Source organism: Embiotoca jacksoni, unplaced genomic scaffold (assembly GCF_022577435.1).
Source record: "Embiotoca jacksoni isolate LCO1_2020_lvr unplaced genomic scaffold, fEmbJac1.0.p SCAF_8, whole genome shotgun sequence".
Classification (NCBI taxonomy): domain Eukaryota; kingdom Metazoa; phylum Chordata; class Actinopteri; family Embiotocidae; genus Embiotoca; species Embiotoca jacksoni.
In genome coordinates, this window is record NW_027185436.1 from 19,876,746 (window position 1) to 19,897,132 (window position 20,387).

Below are 20,387 nucleotides of genomic sequence, written 5' to 3' on the forward strand. Positions count from 1 at the left end.
GGTGACCTCTGGGGAGATCCTGTCGGGCTACCCAAGGTGACAGCTGAGTACCTGAAGTACGCCGCGCACGTGGGGAACGCTCTGCAGTAAAATGAAAAGGAGGGCATGACACGGATGAAATTCATTCATCTTAATAAAGTGGACCATCAAAGTGATGTGGCTGCACAGCTGCTAGTTAGACAGAGGAAGAAATGCAGGGAGACAGAGAGAGGAAAGAGAAGTATCAGGCAGGGCTATTAAAAAGGCTCCCCAGCTGTAAACACCATGTTCTTTTCCTAGTATCGGGCCCGTGAATAGAACAGTACCTGTCTACCTGTTGGCAACATCCTGGCAGATAAGCTCATTTTGTGGAAGTGTTGCAAAGCATCTTTTAATTTGATACCCCAAACGCTTGGCAGCACAATTATTCTTTTAAGTACAAATCTGTCATCCTTTCATATAAATATAGGTGTTTTGCAACTCCACATCATTGGCTTATACAGTACTGTAGCACAGCAATGATTCAAAGAACAGTTGTATCACGGAGGCTGTTACATTCCTGTTTTAAAAACCCACGTCTGTGAGGTTTTTCCCATAAGATGTCTCCTGGCATACAAGGAATGATTCATTTTATACTGCCAGCAGTTTGTCTGTAATAACTACCAGGTAGTTAGCTGAAGCAGGGAACAAACAAGGAAAATAGCATCACCCACAGAAGATGCAATTTATTCAACTTTATCAGAAATACAAGGGCAAAGTGTCGCTTTTTTTCTTGTGCAGCGCTGGCCCAGTGCGGTGATGATAGGTGTGCCTGTGTGAGACTACTTTTTGATTGACAACTATTTGGTAAAAACAAAATAACTGTGACAACTTGAGTGGTTTTCCTTACAAGAGGGAGAAAATCGGGAGAACATTGTACTGCTCATATTACCTCCTCATGTAACCAGCTGCTTCCTCCTCCTGTAATATTTAAGACTGATCATCTGACAGAAAAGATTCAGATCTATCTATATTTCTTATAGATTGATTTTTATTGAATATATAGTTTTTGTTGTGTTTGTTTGGTCCTCTGGAGTAGATTACAGCAAATATTCCATCAGTTTTTTGTGTCTTCATGGCCAATTAAGAATCAAATTAATTGTGGTTGATAAGAGTCTACGTATTTTTATTCTTTGCATTTAATACCTCCATAGTCTACATTAACATCTGGTCTGATCCTTGATCATAACTCCTAAAATCCTGCAATCTCAAAAACAGTGAGAAGCCATATGGAAATCATGTATTTTAACTTGAAACAGGCATATTTACTGTATAATAGTTCTTAAGCTTGTTCAGTTTGATATGTTTGTGCATCAGCAACTGCAATAGTATTGTAAAATAATTATTTATGAATTCAAATATGTCTAATATTTTGTGTATTCTACTGTGTGTGTGTGTGTGTGTGTGTGTGTGTGTGTGTGTGTGTGTGTGTGTGTGTGTGTGTGTGTGTGTGTTGTGCACACCTGTCAAGGCAAATTGTGCCTGGAAAAAAAATATATATACTGTATCTTGCACGAGGGACTGTCATTACCATCTGATGCCAGAGATTTTATTCATTTTCTATGACACGAATGAAGGTGAACAATGAGGCCACGAGCTTTACAAGAGTGCTCTACTGATTTAGAATTGCACTTCTGTGGCATTGTCAGGCTAAGGGAAAAACAAGTATCAAAATTGATGCAGAAAGTTATAATCTTTTTGTATTCCATGCATTTATCTTATTCAAACATTGCGTCTCTTTCACGCACTGTGCAATATGGCTGCTGACGGTTTGTCTGGAGGTTCAGGTGTCTAATGTAACTATCAGCTAATGTTGCCTCAAGACTCTTCCAGCAGAGATTATGAGCAGGTAACAAAGGTCACACCACACTCACAGAATTTTTTTCTTTTTTCTTTCAGTGTATTAGTCTTTAGCCGCAATGCAAGTTACATCACTTATTAGCCTTCAGGCAACTCCCTTAAGAGATAAAATAGACTTAAAAAATGCAGTAGTCCTCCGAAAGACCTGTAAACAGACTTTGATGTGTAAAATCAGTGGATATCTCCGTTAACTTTAAAGCACATCAATCTCTTCTGCAGAAAATCTAAGAGATTAATACAACTACAAAAACCAAGTGTCAACTCTGCTATAAAGATTCAAATTCATCACACCAAGCCTGTGACATACACACTTTTACACATGTTGAGCAGGTGAAGACAGTTTAGGGAAATCACAGTTATCCATTGCTATAAGGGTGCAGCTGCTCGCAAGGACAGCATATTTAAAGTGAACCAGGCCTGTGGGGAAGCAGCATGAGCAGCACCAGTTACACTGAATTGAAACAAAAACCATTAATCTTGGATATCAATTCTATGGAAATAGCAGTTTGAGATGACGAAAAATGGGGCAACACAGTCCCTTTATTTGACAGGGAGAAGAATGACACGGTAATGTGATTCTATATGCAGCGGCTATTGTATCACAGCACTGGCCTCAAGCCATTTAGTTTTAGTTGTAAAATATCCCTCTGCAATTTTCACATCTCATCACTGCAGATGAATCTTTGCTGGGCCTCGGCCCTTAATATCAACCGAGATCTTCTGCGTGCAGATTATTCCTCTGTGGGAATATCACGGGAGGCCAACAGCTGGCTGCAGTTCATCTTGTGTCGCCTCACATTTTCAGCCACATCAATATTGGACAAGTCTGTTCAAGTTCGAAGGCGATTTCAGACTGTGGTACTTAAACAGATGGCCGTCCTCTAGGCCTCTTTTGAAGGAAACAGACCAACACAACAGGGATAAACCAAATCTGTTATTTTTTTTCCCCCTGCAGTTCCTTGCCTTGAATGTTTTATGCAATCAATTCTTTCCTAGTAGATGTGATGGTTCCTCAAGCAATCATAAGTAGAGGGATCATATCTAGAGCGGCAAAACAATGTGTGTCTCTGTGTGCGCCAGTTTCAGTGTGGTTGTTCGTAAAGATTTAATATCAGATTAAAAACTAAAGGGTATATTGTCAAACGCAAAACATGAAATATCATGTGGAATACACACATCTAAGTGCAATGGCACACACACACACAATCTTCTACAACATTAAGAGTTAGACATATTCTGTAGAGTTATCACCATGGAAACTAGACAGGAGTGAAAAGCCTGTACTACGGTAGATGGAGCAATGGCATGACAGCATCCTAGGTTCTACACCCTGACATTTATGTAAGATGGGTTAACACAGTGCATAAAGTTTTTGCTTCAACCACTGCGACAGGAGGTCATTAATGACTCAAAAACAAAAGGGGTGGTGGGAAGAGTAAGAAAAAAATACAGAAAATTATTCAGCAGCACTATTCAGATATATATCACGAGCTAAATTAGTTCCCATGCTGCTTAAACTCTCCAGTGGTTGTGTAGTTGTTCTTTCATGCTTCACAAAGTCTGATTTTTCACCATCCTTAAATTACTGGCAACATTTTTCTCTGTAACCATTAACCTACAAAAAGTAGTTGTCTAGTTGTGAAAGTTGCCCATTTGGCACAACTTTGCAGACTTCGAAGCTTTAGTTTGACAAACCAAGAGTTACTTTACCCCAGTACTACTTTTGTATCCAACGTACAAGTGACCTTGCAAACTATACGAACTAATTTCGAAGAGGTAAAAAAAGTGTCCTTAATAGTGATGAACTCCTTCTCTGCAGTTTCCCTAAGTTCTATGGAGGCCTGTCAGCTCACTGTTTCGGTTTTGCAGGCTTAAAAGGCAGGTTGCAACACGTTACTGCATAAAGTGGAGCATTTAGGTGCTAAAAAGGCAGATTTTTCCCTCAGGAATCAGTTAGAGATCAGACTTGAGCTAAAAGAAAAGACCATTTGGATTTAGAAAAAACAGGACTCCAAATAAGGTGTTGCTCCACATCTGCTGAATGACAACTGTTTGCTAACATTTTCACTCGAACAATATATGTAAACATACTGTATATAAGGTCATAATCATGTGTAAAAATTTTGTATTCGCAGTTTGTTTCCACTGCAGCTGAGTGTCCAAAAAAAATCAGTTAATTGTTTAGGAGTCTGGCACCCAGCAGGCTGCTACTTTGCTCTGTCCTATTCTTATTTTCTCAAAATTGCAGACTGATTTCTGGCATATTTAAAATATATCATGTGTCATTGGGATGCCTTCAAACAATCAGAATGCAGAACTTTCCGTCCAGTGCTCATTTTCCAAATATAGCACTAGAGGACAACTGTAACAGGAACAGTTTGCTCAAGACTAATTACCTGCCTTGTGCACAATTCAGGTATTTGTCAATGCTTTCCATAATTAGCAGACAGCTTGTTAGCTGGAATGCTTCATGTTGTTGTGTCTCACTGACAATGGCGCTGAGACTGGGAAAGACGAGTGGGGGGGAAACAGAATAGTGAACAAAATTATTATAATAAAGCCACCGGGAGGATTTTCGTGGTGTGTTTTTTTTTTTAGACGGACTGATGTGGCTTCCAGAGGTGAGTTTAGGTTTATCCCAAGCCCATGTTTTAATCCTAAACCTTAACTCCCATCCTCTCCCCATATTAACCCGTAGCCAAACCTTCACTTATCCTCTTCAGATAATGTTTAGTCAAGGCTGAACTCTGCAGTCTTGTTACTAACAAATACAGTCACTTAATGGGACTAATCTATATAGTGCTGTGAGCAAATTGCCATATCTCTGATATTCAGAAGTACCTGCATATCAGCAGATCGCCACTGAGTTAAGATGTTTCCAATAAGGGAAGGGCAGGCCCCAACTCCAAACACTGAATCTGTAAAATCTTCCTATCAAACAAAATTCTGCCCGTCTTTTCTAAAGCAGCCATCAGTGAGCATTCAGTCTGAACCAAGGTGATTGTATTATTACCATATCCATTAAACACATGTCTGTCAGACTAGTTTTTTATATCTTTTTTGGAACTTACTAAATTATCTGTGATTTGCAACATTAGCTCAGTATCTCATCTGGACAAAGCAAGGCTAATAAACTCCAGAGATCCATTAGACAATGAAATAGCTCGGCCATGGTGCACTGAATTCCTCTAAATCTTTCTTTTAGTGCAACTGACTATATATCTGACTTGGCAAATCTCCTTTCTTTTGCTGAGTCGAAAAAAAATACTCTACCTTACACATAACATACATTACATTGATTATACATTAGATGCTGCTTACCTCTCTTTCCAGTGAATGTTAGGATAGGCATTCCTCTGTGACCCTGAACAACAATAAGCAAAAGAAGGAAATAATTAAAAAGCTACTTGAACAAAAAATGGACAATAATTTTAAAGAGGGTATGGCACAATTGTTAGCAAACAGTTACCTATTTACTGATTATATGGAGTAATATCTATTTGGAGTTGTTTCTGGTGAATATAAGTCCAATGTCCACTGTCTTTTTGCCTCTGTTTTTGGTCTCCACCATCTCCCAAGGGAAATATTTTGTGCATGGATGGACAGACCAAGGCTTAAATCGGTCTGAATCTGGCCTGGCTTCCAAATGCTTCAATATGCTAAACAGTTATTGTTGCTAACTATCTCAGTCAAGCATAAAAAAAGATGTGAGCAAGAAAACCAAAACCAACAAATAGTGTAGATACCTGAAAGCTCCAAAGAGCAGAAGTGAATAAGAATTGGGTGAAAATTACAGCTTTATCGCTGTGAGAGTGACATGTTTCATATTCAATTAATCCTGGTTTGTTGCTGATCGTAGCAACTTTACATTTTTTAAAGGAGGAAGTACATTGCTTTTCATTGGTTAACAGTAGATTCAACCCGATATGACCCCAAAGCGTGTAATTCACCTGTCAGCCCCCTACAGGATACCACATCAGTGTCACATTTTATCTCTGCAAGGCGTGAAAAGTAGGGTGCCTTAGATTTACGAACCAAAAATCACATAGAAAGTTGAAAAGATTTAATTAGGGTTATGGACAAAAACTACCAGTTCGGGTTCGGAAAAAAAAATCATGGATTGGGTTAAAACATGTTATTTTACAGAATTAACGTTACATATGTCCTAAAAGTTACGTAACGTATGTTCGGCTATGTAAATTAAAGAGGTTATGTTACTAGGAAGAAATACACATTGACTTTTGCTTTCTCACAGATTCAAATGGACTCTGAGTCTAAATTCAACTCAGATTTAATCACTCTTTTTTATGACCACATGACTTTATATGACCTCATTCTTAGCGAGGCTAAACGTGACACTGACACAGTTTCCTCCAGTGACCCGAGCTGGTAGATTGCATTGAAATATTATACAGTAATCTCTGTAGTTGATTCTTCAGTCTTCATTTGTTTGTTTTAGAAGAGAGTTGTTCAAAACTATTTCTGGGACAGCCTTTCTAGTATTTCAAGGCTTGTAGCATTTATACATAGAAAGAAAGAAAAAAAACACTAACAATTTAAAATTACTATAACATATTATATCCACTGTGGACATGTCAGTACAGCATCTGCCATACTAACAAATTGGATTAGGTTATTCAAATGAACAAAAAGCTTTAGATTTGTTTTCCTTGTTGTTCCTGCATCAACGACAGCAATATTTTGTCATCAACATGATGCATGTTGCAGAATGAAAGCAGCTCTACCTTTCATGTGTGAGGTTTGTTACATAAATTAATAAATAAATATAAAAGAATATCACACTATGATACCATAATTGTTCCAAGTAAACAACTGTGACCTTAGAAGCGTCATGTTTTTTTTAATTTATTTAGAAGTGAGGTTTTTAATGGCTGTTTTGACAAGCAGGATCAGTACATACTGTATGTGTGTGTGCACTTAGGAATGTGTGTGGGAGTGTAAAGAGAGAGAAAAGCAGTCAAAGAAGGAGAATGAACCAAACAGTGCAGCATACATCTCTGCTTACTGTACACCTCCCATTGAATATGGATCAATCTCTTCATCTGTATTTCTCGGATTCCATATTCAGGTTACTTATATCTTCAAATATAAGAAAGGACTACGTAGTGACTCATAAATTGTCCATCCAGTAAATAACAGTAAATCTCAGCATGCATTGCCAACACTGATGAGCAGAAAATGGGATGAGCAGCATTAGGAGGAGATAAATCCCCACATCTGAAGGATTATGGTTATTTTGACGAATGTGAAATGCTTTTCAAATAGAAATGTAATTACTTGGTGAATATTAAAGTCAGCTAAAGATGATCTTTCTGAAATTCTAGCACACGCTGTATTAAATCGTAAAACTTTCAGTGTCCTTTCAGATGTCTATCAGACTTTCTCTCCTCATGGCTACTTAAACATTATAGGGATGATGCTGTCTTGTGTAAAATATGATGTATGATTTATTGAATATTATGCTGAGCAAGAGCAACTTTTTCCTAGCTTTTTTATGCACATTTCCGACACAATAATAATAACAACATAATAATGAACATGTATGTCTTCTACAGTACAGTATTAATCAAATTTACTGACCACTTGTTATCAGCTTTATGTCCGCGTCACCCAGCCTGAAATCATTTCTTAATTTATCCATGCTACGGCAACAATCAGGGAAAGGGGTCTTGTGTCCATTAGCATGCTATTCAGCATCCGTGGGTGTGTAGCCTAATAGACAGCGATGATAATAGAGGCTTGTCTGTGCTCTCCCGCCGCAGCGTTGACCACTGAGTGAATTATCCAGCTGACAGAGAGCAGCAGCACAGCTCGGCCGGAGGATGTTGTTAATATGCCAATGAGAGCTCATGCCTCCCGTGCCAGTCTGAGGCATGCTGGCATGGTGCAGCTGCCTATCACCTAATTGGGAATCATTTAGCTGCAGCTTGACCTACATTCAGAGCAGTGCAAAGGGGGAACACCTATGTGAATGTGTTCATTAGCAATCCAATGCTAATAGCTGGGGAATTATAATTAATTGCTGTGTGGTGTGTCACAAGAGTTTATATCATTGTCCTCTATATCTGCAGCGAAGTGCTTTACAGTGGGCCAGTAGTGTTCTTTATTGAAGACCTGTGACTTTTGTTATAAAGCACCAAATTAAGAGGTAGTTTTTGTTAAATTGACGGTTTATGATAATAGGGCACTGGACTGAGTCAAGCTCTTTCACAGGAATACTTTGACAGTTTGGGAAAATTGACACCAGTCTGTTGTCTATTTAAATACAAATCTCCAGCCTGAAGACAGCTACCTTTGATTAGCATGAACACTGAAATCAGGGGAAAATACATCTCTAAAGCTTACTAATTAACTTAAAATCTATACTTATTATTCTGACTAATTCAAATGTTACTTCACTTTCAGTCTCTGTTCTAAGCTAAATGCTGTATCAAGCAGCAGCTAGATATCTTTGTATTTCACTTACTGTATCGATATGAAAGTATCAGTCATCTGGCTGACACCGCAAGAAAGTGAAAAAGGCTATTTTTTCGAAATATTTTCTGTATTAATCTCTAGTCAGATCTATTGTACTTTTTATTAGCTGGACAGTATCAACATCATAAAATGACTTGTTGGTACAAAACCCCTTTATACCACACACAGCAGTCTTGGGCAGAAATGGCCACCAGAACTGGAAGTGAATAATTTGCCATCTTGCTCGAAGTGTAGATTTCAGTGGTTATGTTTTGTTGAGGGCAGACTAGAACGTGTATGAAAACCACACACACACTCACATCCTCTGTGTTTTCTGTCTCTGCATTAGGCCTGCTTGAAGTTATTTTGCCCAACTTTTCATTCAGGCACACACAATGTTTTATGACCTGTCATTCTCTACAATCTCATCATTTTTTGTTTTGTCAAACATTTGCATTTTCTCTTTGTTTTTGTTACAACACCCCACAACTAAACTGAAATGAAAAAGCATAAAATAAGAACAAAAAGTTATTGAGTTGAGAAGATAACTCCTTAACATTTTAAACTCTAGAGGTGTTCAGTGATAAACAATGAGTCACTAGCTGAGAGGAAGATGTGGAAAAAAGAAGTATAAGGAAATGGGATGTATAGAAGGTATACATGTCAGACAACAGCAGAGTGCCTAACCACAGGTGACAGCCTTTCTGCAGGACACTCACTGTATTTTTCTTCACTTGAAATTCACTTCAGGGTAAAGAGGTCGAGCCGTAGTTTAAACAGTTAACATAAAGTGAAGACAAGATCAGGCTGATGCCAGATGCCCACTCTATTACCTTGGCAAGTAGCCAGTGACTCACTGAATAAGGAACTACACTTGTCAAGAGGAAACAAGGCTATTCTTAGACAGCAACTGTAATCAAGAGATTTGAATTCATTTTATATTTATCTGCATTTGTGTAGCAACTAAATCAAAAAGGACTTCCTGAGTCATTAAAGTTGAGGAAAGGTGGTGATCATGCCTCAAGCAAAAATCGACTATATGCAGCATTCAGCCCTAAGCAGCTCACTTGGCATGTGTCCAAGCAATGCTAGCCCTAGCCAATGACTCACCTCTCTAAGAGCTCCAACTATAACAGCCAGCATTTCTACAATATTCCTGATTAAACTTGAATGCTCACTCAGCTCGGTTGGCCAAAAAGGCTTTTATTCCTTTCTTCTATGCACAGACATGAAACTGACGCTGTTTTACTTTACTCCTTCAGAAATGCAGATATTTAAAACTTTATCCCTCCCATAAAGGGCAGGGAAAAGGCTCTATGTGCTCAGAGTGAAAGGAACATGTTTAAATTACAGTACAATGTTTTCTTGACCTGAAAGATGCACTGTGAAAGCACAAAACAGCATTTATCCCAATTTAATGACTGTCAGCTGCATGGGGACTTCGTCGCACTAATGAAGAGAGATGACATTAAGTTAACCGACTTTGTTTTGACATTTTGAATTTCAGTCATTAGTCGATGCTCTTATCCAGAGAGACTGGCAGTGAGTAAGAAAAGCTGTTGATATATTTGACAAAAACAGTGAAGAAAGGAAGATAATAATCAGTTGGTTAATTGAAAGACATTACGACATTGTAGGAAGTAAAGAAGTGACCTTTGAGTCACTGGACGGCTGTTTTTCTAATAACTAGACCAGCTTCAGACTGCAACTGCGACTGAATCACAAGGCAGTCATTGTGACGGTCAGTCCAATGTGCACTTCTTCACCATAATTTTTCAGCCATGATGTTGGCATGACTCCTGGGATGGTCACATCGGTCTGTTCACCTCTGTAGTCCAACTGAAATATCTCATCAGCTGGATCTCCTCACTTGTCCTATGGTTCTGAGTAAAATGGGACATCTGCTACTGAATAGACTGCCAAGAAATTTGGTGACGTTGGTAATCCCGTAACCTTTGACTGTCACCATAATTTTGTCTAACACCCACGTCAGCCTCAGTTATACTCTGGAAGTAACAAATGTTTTCTGACATGCATAAATTTAAATGTTGAACATGACAAACATACCTGATAACTATCAGATTATTGCTGTAAGATTGTCGTGTTGGATGAGCATTTAGCTCAAGTATAGCCTCACAGTCGAAAAGTCTTTCGACACTTATTTTCTTTTTGTGCAATTGATTTCTGTCTCAATATATATTTTCAAACCATAATTTTTGGCATGAGTACTTTCAAACAGAATGCAGAAATGACACCGAGAAAAATTTACACTTTACTGAGCTTTTGCACCACAAATAAAGGTATCAACCAATCACATTGAGCGGAAGTGAAACGGACGTGTTCTCCTAACAGGTGGACAGTTTTTTTTTCTCTGGCATTATAGGGTACAATTATTACAAAAACAACAATCTCAGGAACAACGTATGGACTGGCATCATCAAACAAGCAGGCTATCGCAATAATGAGGACATCACTGTATGCAGTTCACTTTTTGATGTAGTAGAGTTGGTAGTAAGCAGGCAATAGAGCCATTGCAGGTTTGGCTAACATAAGTTAGCTAGCTAAAGTTAACTTCATATTAATCAAATACGGGAGACACAGTAGCTTTTTACCCGGGTGCTGAATAATGAGCTGGCATAAACCTTTTTTTTTAGGACAAGTGTTGCAAGAATCACAAATTGTTATCACTAGCCATATGAATGGTTTTGATCACAGGCCTCGGTGTGTAAAGCTTTTTAGGCTGCATTTAGAACAACTTCAGATTTGCATCGAAAAAAGAAATGCAAAAAGGTCAACTCTAGTTACATTTTTGTTGTAATTGCGGTGAGCCAAAACCAAGCAAACCACTGCAGTTGTCAGTCAAATATACATTTCAGCAGTGACAGAACTGGAGAATTTTACATTGGGTTGCAACATGTTTTGGTAGGGTGGCGTGGGAGGGCAGTATGTGAGAGTTCCTCCATGAAAATATAATTCTACATCTACTAGCCCTACAGAACTACTATGGCTGACCCCTGTAGTTCTACCCTTTCTTTCCTGGGAGCTTTTTTGTTTGTTTGCTTTTTGTAATGCTAATACCTATTTCCATGGTTTACATCATGCATGCAGATAAGATAATTACCAGTGTGATCATTACCAACTGGGCAGTGTTGTGGAATCTGGTGAGCCTTCTGTCTAGCAGTTGTCACTGGTGCCTGAAGGAACTTACACCAAAGCCCTCCTGTTGCACCTTTTTTTTTTTTTTTTTTTAATACAGGCTGTTTTGGGTCTGAACACCTGTTTAGTTCTGTTAACTAGTTTATATGAGAAGATGCCGAAATATACAGAAGAGCAAAAGATATTCAGTAAAGGTCATTATAACTAATTAACAATGTACAGTAAGTGTGAAGTCCAAGTTTCCGCCACTTCCTGTCACATCAAAACACTTCACTCACTGCTTCAGTGAAAATCTCTCTCAATGACTCGTGTCAAAACCTTACAAATGCTTCTGCTTCTCTTTAACGCTGCAGTGTCTGCAGAGCACCCACTCTACTAAATTCATGCAATGAATCGCATAGTATTTGTGAAGTGTGGCTTTAGAGGGTTGATCTGGAGCAAGTCCGATGGGCTTGCGTTTCTGTTTCAGTTCTACTTTACAACATTTAAGAGAGAAAAGCTGCAGATATTCCATCCCCGGCCATCAATGAAAAAATACTGAGGAGGCCTTTACTAAAAATTTAAGTAAGCGGCTACATGTGAATTGGAAATGTGAGTGCAAGTTATCGAACTGCAGGCTGAGAGTGCACTTTATATAAGCTACTGTAGGTGACAGTTCAGGCGAAGAGCTGAAAAAGGCAGCAACTGACTAAAGTGTTTGAGGAGGAGGCAATAAAAAACAGAAAAAGGTTGTGATACGGTGTGGTTGTTTTTTAATACACTTCAAACTTGCTGCAGGGATTTTGCATGCGTTTGTCCTGATGTTTATGTACTTTTTGATTGGTGGCATTCGTTCAAGGATCTGTGTTAGATGAACCAGACATCTGCACACAAGCTTTTCTGGAAATGAATTTTCAGTGCACCCACTTCTTGCTGAGACATGTCACTATGTTACAGCACAAAGTCCAAGCCCATGCAGTACCCCCACACGTTGCATCACACTGTACCTCTTAGGTGAGCAGAAAAGTGAGTTTGACATTAGCGCCATTTGAAAGCTCGGCCGTGTCAAAGGTAAATGCTACAGTCAATGTGTATCACATACATAAAGGTACAAACTTTTTTTTTTTTTACTTTTTTGAGTCGAGTAAGTTCCAGCTCCAAACATTAGATTGCAAACAGACAAACACTTTGGCATTGTTGTACTTTCTCAAGACAAAACAATGATAAAAAATGAGAAGCTACTTGTGTCGGCTTCTTTGGAAAGATTTAAATCAATCTGCACAGTGATGGTAAGTGAAGTATACTGTGCTTTAAGCACAGCAGAAATAAACTGACACAAGAAACAACAGTCACTCTCAAAGCATAGTGACACAGTTTTTTGTTTTTACTATTTTACATTCCCTTTTGAATGACAAATCCTTCAAAAATCCCAAACTGTTTAAGATGTCATAAGAAGCTTTCCCTTTTACGTCTTTTTATGCTGTCTGGACCATTAATTCTGTTTATAGTGAGGAGACCTATATATAATAATAGCACCACAACTTTCTAAAAGGTGTATTTGTTTTTGTACAGATCTGTAGAGGTCCCTAGAGTCTGGTGGCATAGGCCAAAATAAAGCCCTTTATTGTCTCAGTAACTGCAGCTCATTTTATGGTACCTTTGGATTTCACATGGGATTAACTGGCAATGTTAAACAGTGGAGGCAAGAAAGTGTTGAAGAGGCAAAGGTTGCCAGTGCTCTGCCAACGACTGCTTACAGAGGGAGAGAGTGCTGTCGGTTCAACCAGCCAAAGGTATATTGGCTCCGCTGCTGACATGTTTGACTTTTTCTATTGGAATAATTGGAGAAACAAGTCTACAATGTAGCCTTTCCCCTTGACAATCTGTAGCTCATTTTGCATTCTGAACATTGTTGTTCATTAATTTTTTATTAAGACCGCTGAAGTAGTGTGCAAAGTTCAGCTGTTGAATTAGACAATAGAGCGTTTTCAACTAATCTTCTCATTAAAGCGGAGTACAAACCAGAGTCATCATTTCCAAAAAGGAAAACATAACCTTTAGAAAGCTGCGAGTTTAAATTCAAGGGTTTGGATGGTGACAGCATAGTTTATCTTGACCTAACCAGATAAAGAGAAAACCCATCTGAAAGCCATTTCTGCATCAGATCAGCTTTGAGTAAATCCTTTTGTGATCCAATAAAAAAATCTAAGACAACATATTTTACAATAGATGTTCTGCCCGCAACTCATATTACAGCCATCAAAAAAAAAAATTAACATGTGATGATGATTTGATAACTAGGATTCGCTGCTTAAAAGAAGATTGCGACAGTGAATGAAAAACAAAATGCTTTTGTATATGTTTACATGACTCCTTGTGTAGATCAATATCAACGCTGAAAAGCTGGCTTCAATGTATTCAAGAGCTGCATGTGTTCTGTGTTGTATTCTGATGTGTGAATATTTTCAGAGACTATTATGTTGTTTGTGCATTTCAAGACGTATGAGTGCATTCGTATTTTGTGCGAAAGCATTAATAGGCATTAGGATATTAATATCAATATTACACAGGCTGTGATGCAGCTTTATCCCGTTTAATTGACATAATTCAGACCACACTAGCACATAAAACGGAAAGGTCTTTGAATCAGCAAAGTGCTTGTAATGTAATAAGCACTCTCTTCTAAATGGAGCCTTGACTCCATTTAAAAGAGGGCAAAAAATATGTGTGCACTCTTGCTTAAGGCTTTCATCTTGCATATAAATCAGTACCACTGAAAGTGGGTGTTGGAGCACCACAGATTTCAGGTCTTGGGGCGCACGCTGTATCCTCAGCCAAGGCTGCATTAATGACAAAGCTGTATCATGGCAGCATGAAGTAAATTAAGCCAATTCAAAATATTCTGAGAGCGATTCAGATGTTGAAAGTGAGGCTTTTTGGTTGTTTTGGAGGCCTTATGTGATTCTCTTTTCCCCTTCTTTCCATTTTCTGCTCTGTGTTTCTGTCCAGATGCTGCGGCAGCTGAGTGCTCTGGCATTGTACAGGTGTGAGCAGTCATTTCTGGATTACTGCCAGGCCCACCTGTCGCTGCACCTCAATGTGGGCATGGAGCCCTCCACTCAGGCGCTGGGAGGTCCGGGGCCAGCCTTGCACCACCCAGGCCTAATGACTGCCCTCCCCTCCAAGCCCGTGCTGCCTTGCTCCCAGACCCATTTCCACCACCAGTGAGCTGTGCACACTGTGAGGCTCTGTCTCCAAACTTACTGTATGTCCGCTGCACAGAATCGGTGGACTTCTCAAAGGAAGTAAAAGGCTGTGTGGGAGGAAACTGGGACTGGTAAAGAAGCAAAGGAGGCAATTTATCTACTGCTGAGCATCCTGGACCCGGGGTAATGAAAATGAAAATATTTCTCAGTGGAAATAAAGGGGTGCAGGGGTATTGATTCGTGAGCTTCTGACCTACCCGACCTTCAATGTCCTCAATTAGCAAAGGAGGCTGAACAGCAGCATGACTTTCCACGCTCTGCTTTGCCTCTTGAGGAGTATTAAGGATAATAACTTAATGATTTGTTAATCTTATTAAACAAATTTCCTCAACTTCTCATAATCTTAGCAACTCTCTGCTGTGCAGGTAAAGTAATCAAATGCAAAATGCTATAAACACAGCAGGGAAACAGCACGATAAGCAGTTGAGTAGCAGAACAAATGAAAGATCGGCCAAGCTAAAAGGTTTTCTGCTGCTTTTTCTGATCACACTGTCAGTCAGAGGTCTCTCTCTCTTTCTCTCATCCCTGTAGCGTTATTCATTTTGAGAAATGAGCCACTCAAATGAAATTACCCAAGACAAGAGAAACAAGTCAGAAAATAACAAGCGGTAATTGTCATATAAAATGTACAGTCGACATATTTTGTCGGAAGTAAGTATAATTTACCTGGTGAATTTTGATTTCCTTCATGATTTGTGATGTTGATCACATTCTAATTAATTTAATCGAGCTGAGAAATAAACAGATGAAAAGTAAACACCAAGTACAGATCTTGGTGCACTTGGACGTTCGGATATTTACTTTTCATCATTCATTTAAATCACTTTTGTGGTTATTGGTTTTTGTTTTTCTAATGTGTTATTCAACCAATTATCAGATGCACTCATATATCTACATGTGTGTGCTTTCTACAAGATGTTACGTGATGATATACAGTCTGTTAAATAAACTGTGGTAAATGACCAGTAACAGTGTCACTCATCAAGATCAAGGTCAGCGGTATCAAGCCAAACTGCTGTATTTAGCCAGCTGCGTAGGTGGTTGAGACTGAAGAACACAGCGCCGAAGGCCAGACTGTTTAATAATGATACGTGTCCAGTTTATGCCTTAGTGATCAAGACCCTGATGGTAACTTCCACGTGCTTTTCTTCTCCCTCTGTGACTGTGTGTGACCGTTATCTGACGTAATACAAGTAAAACAACTCTGACTTTTATGTTGCTTGCAGGGAAGGAAAACTTGTGTTGGTACAAAACAATACTTCATTAAAGCCCTGGATATTATTAGACAGTACAGTTCCATGTTCTTCATACACCTATAGTGCACCATGAAAATGGTGAATACTAAATGTGATATAATGGGAACATTTGTCAGCTGGGCAACTGTCAAATCCTAATTTAGCAACCACAAATAGGTGCAGCAGACCTGTTAAACTGTTATCCACATATTGAAACATCATGCATGGAGCTGTAAGACTAATAGTCAGCATTTAAAGACAGAGGAGGGTTGTCTCTTTTTATTTAGCATTTTTATGGAACAAAAGTCTGAGAGTGGGATTAGACTGTGTCTGCTTAAATGTAAGATCCAAATATTACCCTGGCCACCTAACATGCTTACAATACTAAGTATAGTTATAATAGAGTTATAGTTACAATAACACCCCAGTGTTACTTCTGAAGCTAATGAGCATTTTATTAGTTAACTGCATTGTGTGGGGTTACATTTTATGGTAAAGAGCCTCTATCAGGACACATTTCAAATTGCATATCCTCAATGCATGGAAGTCAGTCCTGGATATTAATGGACAATATCAAATTTGTAGGGTAACAGTGGCAGCTCTGGCCTGCTTCTGTTCTGCTGCTGACTTCGGTTAAATTTACACTCTTCCAATCAAACTCATTGCCAGAATCTTTTCTCTTTCAATGTTAAAAGTGAAACATATAAAGCATAAATCTAACCTCTGTCTTGCCTGTCCAGCTATTTAAGCTAAGCAGCCAAAAAGGGTAAAAATGTAAGGAAAACAGATCAGATATTTATTACTTTTACCTAGTATACCTAAGACAAGGACTAACTAGCTCTGTCTTTATTTTTATGTCTTCTATATTGATTATCAGTTGGGCTCTAATTTAGGAATTCAATTTATTTTTAAGATGATTCTCGTTTGTTTGTTCAACCAATTCATGACGCAAACTGTAAATGTTGTTAGCGTAAAGGTCTTTACACACCAGAGGCATTTCTTTCAAGCAATTATTTGCCACGTCAGTAGATTTTTTTTTCAAAAACTTTTTTACACCAAATATTGCGCAGGAAAACAATTGGTCAGTGCAGAGTTTTTGCACCACAAAATAAAGCCATCAACCAATCATGTGCATTTCTGGTATTGTGTCATCCCTAGTATCAACTGTGGAGAATATTCATTCAGATGCTGCACTTGAAGAACACATGCAGAAGGATTTGTAGACCACCCCCAGAACTTTACTGGGCCAGACAGAGCTCACGGCTACATCCATGTGGGTCAGCTAACCCTTACCTTACCTTACCTTACCTTACCTTACCTTACCTTGTGTACTACGATACATCATGTTAAAGCATCTCTGTGTCAGTATAAAAGAAAAAGGATCATTCATTAAACGTAGTATTGCAGTTTTCCACGAACAGCTGTATATATATCGTACCTTAATACCACCCCCAACTATTTAAAAAATATATATTTGCCATTTTTAATAATTTTTCAAAAGAATGAGTTGGCGCAAGTCTCTTCAAATATTTTTTTTTTTGAACATCTGTTGCAAATTTACTGCTGGTATGAGTAGTCTGAATGCAAAATATTCGCTGGCGAGTATTTTTCAGTTTGGTGTCATATATTCATCACGCCTCCATTGTGTAAAGATCTTTGTAGCAGCTGATAAAATCTACCAGCAACAGCAGTCAGTTAATTTGAGTGAATAATCACTAGAAAGGAGAAGCTTCTTTTGTGCACCATGTCTGAAATCAAGACCCCCCTGATTCAAGATTCTGCCCCCCTTTTCAGTGCAAACTGAAACGCTGTGCAAGAACTGTGAACTCGACAGGAGTTGCAACAGTAACTAAAGGAGACAAGCGGTCGATTGTATGTTGCCGAGTGGCTTTTTACAATATTGATTTGATAATCAAACAAAATGCTTTTGAACATGTGACATAACAGATTAGATTGTTTTAAGAAAACTATATATCTATTATATATTTGTTTTTAATGTGTTTTTGTAGAAATGCCATTTTCCTTGTATTACCATTTCTCGGGGGAAGGTAGGCAATATGTCCAGGGATGTAAAATATTCTGCTATATGTCAATCATCAATACTGTGTCCATCTCCAGTCATGCATAAGCTGTAATCTGAATATTTTAAAGCTGATTGTATAAAACCAGTCCTCTGGCATCGCAATCATAAATGAGTGATGCACCGATTGTGTACAACTACACACATGTTTGTCAGATCTGCAACGATAACTCAATAACATAATGACATTTTGTAAATACTCCGCCTGGTGTTCCTCTGTAAAAAATAAAAATAAAATAGGCAGTGCAGAAGATATATCTGCTTATGACAACACATTCTGACACATGACAGATTCACGCTGCCGGAGTATTTATTGCTCTGCAGCCGCACACAGGGAACAGTTTAACGACACTGATAGATTGCATATACTGTATACTGCACTCACTTCAGGTCCTTAGAAGAGCGTTGAGAGAATCAGGACAGGGAGGAGCGGCAGATGCGACAGAATAGCTTTCAGACTTATGTGTTTGCATGGATTTACACCGACTGGCTGATGACTCATGATACTTCAATTCATAACAGCTTCTGGAGCAGTTCCTTCTCCACAACTTTACCCAAAAGCTCAGAGAATAATTATCATCCACATCACGTTTTAAATCAACTGAGTGACTCACAGAAACACGAGAGAAAAACAATATATATTTTCCCAAAGTTTGGATTTCGCCTGAACAAGAAGGGCTGATAGATCATTTCACAGGTCACAAGAAGATTTGGGGAAAACGTTTCTAATCCAGAAATGCTGTCATGTGAAATGAGTCAAGCTATGATAAGGTATTGATTGAAATAGTAAAAAATAAAAAAAACACTGAACTTTTCAGTTTTGTGCATGCACACTGCACAAAGAAGGCCACAAGAGGAAATCACTCTCTTTAAAAGCTCAATGTCCATACCTGCACTGTGCAGGGACAACAACCTCTGTGCTCCTTACAGACGATGACTGCCTCATATTCATATCCGATTCACAGGCCTAATGAAAAGTGTCAAGGTAATGGCAACAGATGTTTTTTGGTTTGTTATTCACTTGACATTTCATCTATTTGGACAATACACTGGTCCTTCTGGCAATCTGTTGGCATTTTCTTGGAAAGCAGACGCAGCTATTTTCTCCCTCCTCAGGGCTGTCAAAGTAAGCCAGACAATGTAACATTTTATAGAATGTGGGCTTAAAATCCTCTCATCCCTCATCCTGTTTCATTGATTTCATCCAGTGATCTTATTTCAGTGGGATTGGGGACATCATCGGGGGAGCGCTCTACATTTACAAGAATCATAACAGCACAATAAAATAAAAGGAAGTGGAAAAAGTGACATTAGCTTCTTCATTCTATGTACTTTTTATACTTCTTTCCAAATGCCTACAAATAACTTTGTACATTTGTTTACGAAAATGATCTCAAATCCAATAACACCGGGCCAGATGTTTTTGCTGTAAGCATAGTCTAACCTATATTCCTCTCGTGTTTGCAGAGCAGTTGGCACAAGACAAAATGAGTGGGAATATTTACCTTTAGAAACTCCAGTAGATATATACTTCATCTAAAACTTGTTGCCTGAAAAGGTATATACATTTCATGTTTGGCTGCGCTGCTGGCAGCAGTGTATTTATGTGGAAACGTGGCATTGTCTCACCCACTAGTTTTATGGTGTGTTTGAAGTATTTCAGTTTAAGGTCAAACCGAAGTTTCTGTCCATCTCTGGCTTCGCGCACGTTGCCCTGTCGTTTCAGAGTTGTGTTGCAGCTGCTGGCGGGCACGGCAGCCGTGAAAGCTCTTGATTTCCCAGGGGATGTACATGGCTGCTATGCCCACACTTTGAGATTACCTTTACCATCTCACAAGCCCAATATGACACTGGTGCCGCAAGTTTACTTTCAAACATTCCCTCAAATCACAAGGCAATCGACTACTTTCCTGATCCATTTCAGGGTCAAAGGTGGAGCCACTTTTTTATGCTCAGAATGACTGAAAACTATTTGTCACGTTTTGAGTTGCTTTAATCGTATTCTACAGAACTACCCAATCCTCCATTATACAAATAAAAAATCTTTGAGTGGAACATTATTTAACCATGTTAAAGAAATGTACTGGACAGAAACAGTACTAAATCAGTACAACTTGTTCAATAATGTATAATTCTAGACTCTTATTGGTTGGAAGGCATTTGTTTCCAGGCAGTTTTACTGGTTACTTGTGACGTAAGAGTTTGTTTGCTGTTTTAAATGTAAACACCAGTATTAAACTGTTGGTAAAGTCGACAACAGCTGAGCCCCAGATGAAGAGCTCGGAGCTAACGCTTTGTGTAACCAGCAACTGCCAA

At 38.7% G+C, this 20,387-nt stretch overlaps 1 protein-coding gene across 3 annotated transcripts in view; it reads left to right on the forward strand.

Annotated features, from left to right (window-relative positions):
• LOC138215891 (leucine-rich repeat transmembrane neuronal protein 4) overlaps positions 1–19,379 on the forward strand; it is a 45,071-nt gene extending 25,692 nt beyond the window's left edge. For 2 of the 3 annotated variants that reach the window (XM_069178352.1, XM_069178354.1), the window contains one exon: positions 14,500–19,379. In XM_069178352.1, the coding sequence (XP_069034453.1) occupies positions 14,500–14,718 (219 nt within the window). In that variant the 3' untranslated portion in view covers positions 14,719–19,379. The remainder of the gene's footprint in view (positions 1–14,499) is intronic. The other variant, XM_069178353.1, reaches the window with a different exon arrangement.
• Positions 19,380–20,387: the final 1,008 nt, after the last annotated feature.